This window comes from Corticium candelabrum, chromosome 4 (assembly GCF_963422355.1).
Source record: "Corticium candelabrum chromosome 4, ooCorCand1.1, whole genome shotgun sequence".
Taxonomy (NCBI): domain Eukaryota; kingdom Metazoa; phylum Porifera; class Homoscleromorpha; order Homosclerophorida; family Plakinidae; genus Corticium; species Corticium candelabrum.
The window spans coordinates 5,565,757-5,576,733 of NC_085088.1; the positions used below are offsets into that span (position 1 = coordinate 5,565,757).

Genomic DNA, 10,977 nt, shown 5'->3' on the forward strand with positions numbered 1-10,977 from the left:
TTTTTGATAGACGAGCGTGAACTATTTCGAATTCGTACATGCAGTTGTATGTACAGTACTGTCACTGACTAGCTGTGACACGTAGTACACTGTACTGCTAGATACGAAAATTTTGCAACTCGCTTTGCTACTAAGGAAATCTGACTACCAGCAAATTATTTCCTTCTTCACTCGTAATTTAATTAGAGTAATTTCTCTCCACCATCGTTGCTCGTCACCCTTTCAGTAGCCGAGATCCACTACACTGCTCTGGTGTTTTGTACCTTATACACGGCTCTGGTACCCTCACTAGCCTCGTACCAAACCCTCTTGCGCCGTCATGCCCGGATTCCGTACAACACGACAACGCCGGGGTCTGGTACGAGGCTAGGTAGCATTGTACCGTTGATGTAGTACCACAACACTGGTGAGTACTACCAAACACCGTGACCCAGGTCCAAAAATTTGCGTGACACCGTGTTTCCGATTATTGCTGTCACACCATGTAGGCTTTCGCGGTCAGATGCTCAGACGCAGACCCAAACGCGAATGTCAACTACTAGATACCCCTTGCTATGTTGCGAACAACTTAATTAATAATTAGAAATGATTATGAGAGTCACACCCAATTGATAAAATTTTAACTGCTAAATCTACTTTTTCAATTGAGTCCTATGCATATGCCTAGAAGTGTTGCACAGTTGTTGCTAATATGTTACTGACAGTGACCCGTGGTATTGCAGTGAGACTACGTTTTAGTGAGTGTGCTGTCTAGAGACTGAGTTCTAACTTAATGTCTAAAATTTTGTTAAATTACTGAATTTATTGATTTCATATTATTTAATTATGTATAGTTATGGTGCCAGGCGCCTCTTAATTAGCTATTTCTAAGCAACAAGCACATCTGCAGTCAGAGTCCCGGATTAATGACAGCTAAGGTACTTTACTTCTTTATTTATCTAGATACTGCTTAATTAAATAGCTACATCAAAACTGCATGCTCACTTCAGTTGCATCCCACAGTAATACGTATCGATATTGCAATTCTGTGATCTAGCTTGCTAGACTACTTACAACAGCTTGTCATTTTACTTAGAATATTGCTTTCGCTGGGTTTCCAAGGCTAAACGCAAATCGCCTCAAGTCACCATCACTGACTAGTCTCGCGTAGCCAGACCCCTTTCTGCCGCGTCATCCTTCCCGGCGAAATGGGGTCTGGTGAACAGGCTTTCATGTCGCTGTGTGCCGCGTAGCCAGAAATCGGCTATCTAAAGACCGGATTTAGTTTCTCACTAAAGACCAGACTGGTATGAACGCAGTGCAATCCTATCTCTTGTTTCGTAGAGAACAACTTGAAGACTACAGCTAGAGTCGTTGCTGTTTGTGAAATCTGCATGTATACAGCAACAATTAATTAAACGCGGCCGCGGGAACGTCGACGTCGAAAGACTAGGCTTTCATCATTTCGTCCAGTCATTTGCTCATTTGGGTTGGGCTCCGAGGCTGAACAGTTTGCGGCGCGTCGTCGGGTGCCCAAAGACACTTAGCAAAATGGTTCTTCTGTGGCTCAGGTGGCAAAGTGTTGCAAGGCTGGCTGCTTACCGTAAGTGCTGTTTTTAATTTTTAATGCTTATTGGTCACGGTAAGTTTAGGTTTTTATTCTGGCCCGTGCCAGCACCGCCTTGATATTTGGCAAAGAGAAAAGGACAAGGAGCGGCAGAATATGTTCATGCAATCAACTGAATCAATTCCATTGACTTTATATGGCGGAATTGAAGTAAACGGAGTGCCAGCATACACTACTCCAAAACAGGCTGCACTGGGTAAATTAGTGATTAGTAATACTAGTCTAATTAATATTAATTAACCATAATTGGATTTTGTTTGTGTATTTGTTAATCTGTAGTTACTGTTTTAGTGTCTTTTGTTTTGGTTTGGTTTGTCCCTTGAAAGAACTGCATTATTAGTGCAGTTGAAAGTATGTTATTATTACTATTTATATTTTTATTGGTGTTTGCCTAGTAGATATTAACGACCAGAAAAGCATTGTTTATTATTAATTTGTTGTTATTGTTGCATGTTGTTTTATTTTCTAGTATATAATATTTATATTATATATTATATTATGTAAAATATAATATATTATAATATAATATATTACAATATATTGTAATGATCAAACCATATACATTGATGGATAGTAAAAGAGCACATCAGCTATACATACTCTTTCTAATAGAGTATTCAGTAGCTAGCTAGCATCATGCAACCTAATTCACTACTCAACATTATAAAAAACATGCAGCAAAGCTTATCGGGTTCAACTACACCTTGGGCTACCATTGGTCATGATAATTCATGTCTACTCGTCATTCAAAAATACTCTCGTCAAGTGTAATGTGCCAAGGAGCATTATTCTCTCTAATCGATCCACATACTGCAGTCACATTTGGCATATTGCGCATAGAGCCTAGTTTACAATACCATGCTTACGCTCAGCTGAGCGTCAAACTTCAAAGAGACTGCCTTGACGGAGGTGGCATCCTTTGATATTGACACCGACACTGATGCTGGAGTGAGATTCATTTCTATTTCAGCATCAGCTGCAACGTCGGCTTCAGCGTCATATTGTGAGCCAGGCTTAACATAAATTAGCAGTGTATTGTTTCAGTTATTGGGTCCTTTTTCAAGCAAGTACACATAAGCAAGCATGTAGTATAGTCTACAGTATTAGTGTATTGTTTCAGTTATTGGGTCCTTTCTCAAGCAAGTACACATAAGCAAGCATGTAGCATGATCTACAGTATTAACATATTCGACTTTCATTGCATTTTGACTCTTTTTATGGTTTGATCAAGCGGACCTGATGTGGAAGTTACTCGACTTGTTACAAAATTGGTGACTGTGGGATTATTGTGTTGATAGAATGTTCTCAGTTCAACGCCAGTGACACTGTTGTTGCCTTGGTGAACGATGTTTTGTGGGATCTCAACAGACCATTGACTCATAGCTGTCACATCAAATTGTTGTCACTTTCTGACAATGTTCTTGCTAGGAAGGTAGGTAAAGTTTAAGCAGTTTGCATGGTCGTTGGGCATCATATGAGTTTAAGTGTGTTTGTGTGTATGGCTATGTCAGGTGTTTTGGCATTCGTCTGCACACATCCTAGGCTGGGCAATTGAGCAGTTTTTCAGCAAGCATGTTGACGTAGAACTCTGTGATGGTCCTGCATTGGATGATGGTAATGCCTTGTTTGTATTTGGATTGCTTCTTTGTATACATATATAATGTGTCCCTATGTATTTGTCTGTCTTGAATTCTTTTATGCATCTGTCTCTGTCTGTTTCTATCTTATTCTGGTTGTTTTGCTTCTTTGCTTGTTGTACCCAAATGCTTGCCTACATGCTCGGTTTCATGTCTGGTGGTTGTCTGTCCCTGCCAACTTGTATACTCATCTGTTTACTTCCTCACTTCCTTGTTCGTTAACTGCCTAGTTTATCACTTGTTTACTTGGTTGTTTATATTTTACCCGCTTGTTCATCTGTTTGCATTTACCTTGTCCGCTTGGTTACTAATCTGTCATTTGTTCATGCCTACTTCCTGTTTGCACTCATTGACTTGTTTGCATACTCACTGTGTCTGCTATCAATCACTTGCTTTTCAATTGAATTAAATAAATAGCAAAGGCCATTCCTTCTGTGTATGTTGTATTAATGGAGCACAACTTTTTGTAATTATAATAAAATCATTTGACAAACCATCCATATGACTTGGTTAATGTGTAGAGAACATTCATTATGTAATGCATTTTAGCTAGATTTTTCGATTTTGTTTCTTTAGGGGGATTTTATTATGACTTTTACATTGGAGGCAATACAGCATCTGAGGTCTGTTTAATTTGTGACATTAAATTATAATAGTTAAAGTATGGTGAATGATTATAATAGAATGATCTAGAACAGCTCACGAAAGCGGCTAGCGACATTCTTGCGCTCAATCATTGTTTTGAACATCTTACATTGACGAAGAGTGTTGCACAAGAAATGTTTCAACACAACAGGTTTAGCTTTGACACTACTGCTCATGCTACATGAGAGATGCTGCATGTATGTTTTCTAGGTTTAAGCTAAATTTCATTAGTCAGATACCTAATAATGAAGATGTCACAGTCTATAAATGTGGAGATTTTATTGATTTGTGCAAAGGTCCACACATTCCTAGCACACAACTTATTAATGCTATTGAAATGCACACGGTATGGCTAGAATGGTCATTGGGTTATAACGTATAGAAGTCAAACGTTTGTGGTGGTAGGTAGCTGGAGTTGAAGCCTCTTTGGGTCAGTCAAAGGTTGTTCCACAAGGGATGTTGTGAAAGAAAATTGATGTGTATGATTTTCTGGTGTGGTAGGTATTGCTGCAACGAGTTTATGGTATGTCTACAGCAAGCAGAAATGAGGTGATATTCAAGTTTTTGAAGGCTTTTACAACAACGGACAGACATAGAGACAGGAATGAACACTAAATAGTCAGATAAGCAGACATAAGACTGGTGTGGGAGCACAATGAGGTTTGTTGCAAGTTAGATAACTAAACATTTGCCACAATGCGAAGGCTAGGCAGTGTGACTGTGATGGTAAACTCATGCTGTTGTAATCAACTTTAGAAGTGGTTTATGTCAAAATCTTGGTTTAGCTTCTAATAACTCGTGGGCTGTGAGGGCTTGGCACACTCTGTACATGCCTGGTCATGTTGCTTGTACTGTACAAGAATTAATAGAAGGGTGAAATGAGAAAACTAAAGTCAAGTCAGACTATTCAGAGATGTTGCTAGCTTCTCTTACTAGATTCTTGTTTACAATCAATTTGCAGTTTGTATTGAACGCAATCGATCAGAAGCTGTATTGATTCATTTGATGGATACATGTATTTCTTTGATTAAATGCAGCTCTTGATTAACCACCGCCCTCGTTAAACGCTGCAACTAAGAGTACAAATAAGATATAAATGCTGCATTTCAATGATTCCAATAGATCTACCAAGATATGTTGCTTGATGTTTGAAAGAAAACTGTACGACTTTATCAGAGGTATAAGTGAGGCAAAGTTTCTTTAGACTACCCGGATACTATTTCACCACTTGAAGTCTCAAAGTGTGAAATGCGTGCCAGTATGGTGTAAGTGTTGTTCTTTTGTAACAGTGTCAAACCTACAGTGTGTACATGTACATCCTCCTAAACAATGACAGAGAGCCGTTAACAAATAAAGCCCGCCCCAGAATAGACACAGCAGTTGACCCTACCTAGAAATAAATGCTGCAGCATTTAATTGAGAAATTCTGTACTGTAGTTTATGGTATTTGTTATGTAGTGTGTAGAAAGTGTATTTCCTATTGACTAACTGACTAGGGAGGCAAACCAACTGACAGAGAGATAAACAGACAAAACAACTGTCGTCAACAGTTTTTTGTTGAATGTGTGCAGATGTATCAGTGGAAGGAATCTCGAAGTGAAGCTCATGTAAATTATAGAAATGCATGTCATGTTGCATCTTTTCTTGCTATTGATGACATTTGTAATCAATAGAAACGAGATCACCGAGTAGTTGGTAGATCACAGCAACTTTACATGACCCATCCAGACAGGTTGGTATCTAATATGATGTTATGTGATACTTTGTCAAGTTGTGTCTTTCTTTTTTCTCATGTGGTCTTGTATGAATGCAGTCCGGGTAGTGTTTTCTTGTTACCACACGGTGTGAGGATTATCAGTGCATTACGAAAGCTGCTAAATGAACATAACAGGTGAGATATGTAGGTGGAAGTAACATGTGATAGTGGAATGATGACTCTTTGTTTTTGTTGTTACTTAGATCATATGGATACCAAGAGGTATGTTCTATCTCACATTCTGTATTGCTCATGAATATATCTGATGACAAATTGCATTGTGTTTTATTATTTGCATCACTAACGTTACAGGACCAGCAGAATACTGGGCCAGGTCTTGCTTAGCTAAGCTCGTCCGCAGTAAATGTAACGAATAGCTACTTTATTTAATCACTTGAATCAATATTTTCAGAAGTTCTCGTCAAAAGCCCATTGGTGAAAGTTTCATTTTTAAAAGTTGGGTAGGTCATGACTTCACCTGGCTCACCCTACTTTGCCAGCCCTGTGTTAGATCAAGCAAAGGCAGATAGTTATGTCATGAATGTCACGTAGACTAAAGCAGATCAGCAGACAGCAGGGGATTGTTAATTTGCTGATATTCTTGCTGGAGCTATTGTCATTGCCTATCATGATTAGTAGACATTTGGATACACAGAGCAAAAAGTCCAACTAACAATTGTACATTGTTTAACATCTCATGAAAACAGCATTGAAGCATTGCAATTATGCAATTGGGGTTATCAGAAGTTAGTATTATATCAACACCTTTTCCATGACATGACGTTGCAGGAGCGGATTCAGGATTTTTGGAAATGGGGTTCCGTGACGTCACAAAGGTTAGGATCAGCCATGCCTCCAGATATATATTAGCTATTTAATTACCTATACCATAGAACGGAAGTATACGTTAATGAATCTACAGTACTGGAGAATTTGAATTGATCTTGCAAGCCTATACATGTCTTTTGCTAGACAGACAAATGTTACTGCTTTTTCTTTGGTTTTCGAAGAAAGCTTCTATAGACATATATGGTTTCATGAATTGTGAATGTTGTGACCATCAAAGGTGGAAGTATATTTTCATGAGATAGAATATAACTACTTTGAAACATTATCATTGCAAGGAAGTAAATGAAACATGTTGTTGGAGAACAACTGAGATTGAAAACAAGTTACCATAAATTAATGTAGAAAGAGTAGGAGTACTGTACGACTCACTTGTACTGTCCGACGATGATGGACCTACGTTGAAAGTTCATAATCTGTACTGCACCTCCATGTGAAGTTACTTAGAACTAAAACGTGAGCTGCGAGTCACGTCAGGTAGTAACAAGCACTGCTGGTACGCGGTCATCTCTGGTAATGATGTCACAAAATTTTAGGGGGTTCCACGGAACCCCCAGAACCCGCTCTAGATCCACCACTGCATTGTGCTGGGAAAGTGAGAACTCAGTGTACAGCTTTTAACTTTTATACCTATGCGTGGAATTAACTGTAGGTACAGTCATTGATATCAGCATAACAGTAGAAAATTATTTGATATCAACTTACATGATTATTGCAAGAATGATTAATTTTAAATGTCGAGTTCCTTGATAGAGTAGAACGACATTGTGACATGTGACAAGACAGTAGCAAATGATAGACTGCATGTAGTTTAGACTTGATTGTACTGTGTGTATAACTTATGACTTCTTGTTACTATATGCTTGTAGGTTATAACACCACTCATATTTAGCCGAAAACTGTGGGAAACATCTGGACACTGGGAACACTATTCCGACAACATGTTTACAGTGGGGGTATGTCAAATACAAATGTGTGTGTGGTGTGGTGTGGTGTGGTGTGTGTGTGTCTGTGTGTGTGTGTGTGTGTGTGTGTGTGTGTGTGTGTGTGTGTGTGTGTGTGTGTGTGTGTGTGTGTGTGTGTGTGTGTGTGTCTTTGTGTGTAACTGATGTATCAAGTAGCATCAAGGCGGACATCTGCATCACGGAGGAGGTCAAGAGTATGGACTCAAGCCTATGAACTGCCCTGCACATTGTCTTATTTATCAGCAGCACCAACGGTCATACAGAGAATTACCTCTGCGATTTGCAGAATTTAGTCCACTACACAGGTTAGATTATTTAGTCACAAGTGACATGATGTGCTGTTAATGTTTAATTTATTATTATTATTATTTGTTTGATAAGTATTGCACTTTGCTGCTCGATTTGTGCAAATGTATTGTTTTTACACTTTGTTCTTAATTGTGTTTATTCTAGGAATGAGATCAGTGGTGCTCTGTCTGGTCTGACTCGTGTTCGTCAGTTTCATCAAGACGATGCTCATATTTTCTGTACAGCAGAACAACTGGCAGTCGAAGTCAGGTTTGTTATTTTGTATCACTGATAATTATTTCTCTTAATTCTACATCTCTATTTGACAGATCTTGCTTAGAATTTGTAGAAAAGATATATGGAGCATTTGGTATCGTATAATCACGGCAGCATGTTTGCAAAAGCACATATCAGCTATGCTGTCTTAGGCTTTGATTATGAACTGCGATTATCAACGAGACCGTCTGATTACATGGGTGAATTAAAACTATGGGAAGAAGCGGTAAGACATCCCATCATGCAAAATTGAATTGCATGTGATTCAATAGACATGACCTTGACATAAGTCATAGGGTTGCAACTCTTTTTGATTTTTATGGCTATGTAATTAGGTATACAAAGCCCATTAGTTGGTGAAGTCACTTGTTGTTGTCAGAAAGATAGAACACTAAGTGAGCATTTGTTTGCTTGTGACAGAATGAGAAAGCCATGCAGGACAGTATTGTACTACTACTCGTGTGAGTATGCGCCCACCCCAGTCATAATAATTGTTGTACTGTGCTCAGGTGGATCAGAATGTGGTTGTAAGATTAACCGTTTCTATGAGTGGTAGTGGCTGTATTGTATTAATTATTTGGTCAGAGTGGCCAAATAAATGTTGACAATAAAGGGGCAAGAACACAAGAGGCAATTTTAAAAAAAAATTAGTTTTGAGACTTGTGACTGGTAATTTCTACCACAGCAAAACTAAGTGTGTTGTAAAGCCTCAAATGATGTATTAGGTTTGTAGATCTGAACGGTTGCAATAGGTTAAACTGTTTGGTCGTTGCTATGCCTTTTTGTTGAAATATTTTGTACAGCAGTTGATGTGTGGTGAATAAAAAATTAGATCTTTTGAATAGAGAATCTCTAACTCTAACTCTAAGAAACTCTCTATGTATATACAGGCTTATTAATTTGTAGCGTGATATTTGTTATTATTGTCATTTACTTTAGGAATGTCAGCTGGAGACTTGCTTGCTGGAGTGCGGCTCTAAGTGGTCAATAAATGAGGGAGGTCTGTGACTAGTTAACTTTTCTTGAATTATTTCTGATTTGTATTCTTCAAGATGGAGCATTCTATGGTCCTAAAATTGATGTTTTACTCACTGATGCTATTGGCAGGTAAGACCACTGTTTTGTATGTTACTAAGTTCTGGTTGTTTTTAACATATTCATTCTAGGCATCATCAGACAGCCACAATACAACTTGACTTTCAGCTACCGTATCGTTTCAAGTTGAACTACAGAGGTAGTTAGAGCTGGAACTGTTTCCTAGTTTGAAGTGAGATCTGTAATTAATGTTCATAGGGCCTGACGACAATCTACACACGCCTGTTATGATTCACAGTGAGTCTGTTGTTAGAAAAGGCAGCTGTTCAGACTGGTATGTGAATGGATTTACGTAGGAGCTATTCTTGGATCGTTTGAGAGATTTCTTGGCATATTGACTGAACACTATGCAGGCAAGTGGCCTTTCTGGATAAGTCCTCGACAGGTTTGTCGTCTCCACTCCGTCTCTTACAGCAACACATTTGCGATATGCCAGTTTGTATGTTGCAGTGTCTAGTTTGCACAGTTCACAGTGACCTGAACGAGTATGCAAGAAACGTGCAGGCAAACATTGTGGATAGAAGTACTTATCTTGATGTCAGACAAATTGTCATTTTGCCAAAGTGTTTGTTCAACCAGGTTTCTACTGCGATGTCGATGAATCTGACTCAACCCTTGACAAGTAAGACCAGATCGTACGACACCATTTGACTAGTTTACTGGTCATAGGCTACTTGTACACACACACACACACACACACACACACACACACACACACACACACACACACACACACACACACACACACACACACACACACACACACACACACACACACACACACACACACAATGTATGCTACACTTGTAATGACTGACTGTATGGACAGTGCCAACTTATCGCCATGTGTTAGACCATGAGCCTGGTCACAAAGTGACACATAATGACGTACTGTACTTGCTTGATTATTACCCCAAAGCTCAAGTCAGCTCCCAGCCCCAACTTTGGTCAAGGCTCTAAGATTTTCACACCTCTTAGTCATTTAATTAGAGCTAATTGGCGCTGTTTGCTACATTTGCATCTGTATAGAAATGGTGATAGATAGATAATTCTTCAACTTGGGCTCGCGCGCACTCCACGTGTTTCAGCACCTGCTTTTTGTTCTAGTTGTCAACCATCTGTTAAAGGTTTTGATGACTTAGATATCATATAGAAGATTAGGTTTCTATCTTTTAGGCAGTGGTGGTGGTGATTCGAAGCTTTTAGTGTAGCAACATGCTGGTTAAATTAAGTTAATAAATCGATCACTTTCACCAATTAACAACTTTAGGTGTCGTTTTGAGAAAAACCCCATCCCATACTTGACCTTAGGTTATTGGGGGGGGGGGGGGGGTAATAATCAAGCGAGTAGCCTAGTGGCCTTATCTGGTCACTAGCCTTGAGCTCAAGCTACTAATCCTTGCATACTTAACACTCTGTCACACTGTATGGATATGGGGTTAGACTGCACTTTCATTGTAATTTCTTTGTTGTCGAAGTAAGGAAATTATGCAGTGTGTTACCTGATGCACACATGTAGCTGCCTTTGGGGAATGGTCGAGTTGCTATGCTAACCGTTCGCAATACAATGATGTCTGTCGTTGTCGTAGGAAAGTAAGAAATGGCCAGTTAATGCAGTACAACTTCATACTAGTTGTTGGACGGAGAGAGAAAGAAGGTTACAGAACACGCATCGCATTGTCTATGGTCAATTACTAAAAAAGTGTTCTGCAGGTAATTTGCTTCATGTACGCCACCGTGATGGACAGCAAACACCGATGTCAGTAAACAGCTTTTGCCAACATTTGGTTGATTTACAAACGTCATTGAAATAGTTAGAGCCTCGTATGCAAAGTGATTGATATCAGCGAGTTACAAATGTGT

General features: G+C 39.0%; 1 protein-coding gene across 1 annotated transcript; it reads left to right on the forward strand.

Moving 5' to 3' along the window:
• Nucleotides 1-1,517: 1,517 nt before the first annotated feature.
• LOC134179134 (threonine--tRNA ligase 1, cytoplasmic-like) lies at nt 1,518-10,965 on the forward strand. Its single transcript, XM_062646029.1, has 27 exons — nt 1,518-1,582; nt 1,632-1,802; nt 2,905-3,038; nt 3,118-3,220; nt 3,820-3,866; nt 3,927-4,039; nt 4,099-4,234; nt 4,294-4,329; nt 4,390-4,437; nt 5,460-5,495; nt 5,562-5,620; nt 5,702-5,779; nt 5,848-5,866; nt 7,360-7,446; nt 7,612-7,760; nt 7,909-8,013; nt 8,073-8,113; nt 8,172-8,245; nt 8,959-9,019; nt 9,072-9,126; nt 9,186-9,253; nt 9,313-9,351; nt 9,411-9,499; nt 9,565-9,637; nt 9,694-9,736; nt 10,704-10,771; nt 10,828-10,965. Exons 1-27 carry the CDS (start codon nt 1,531-1,533, stop codon nt 10,926-10,928), a joined length of 2,085 nt encoding a protein of 694 aa, XP_062502013.1. The 5' UTR covers nt 1,518-1,530; the 3' UTR covers nt 10,929-10,965.
• Nucleotides 10,966-10,977: the final 12 nt, after the last annotated feature.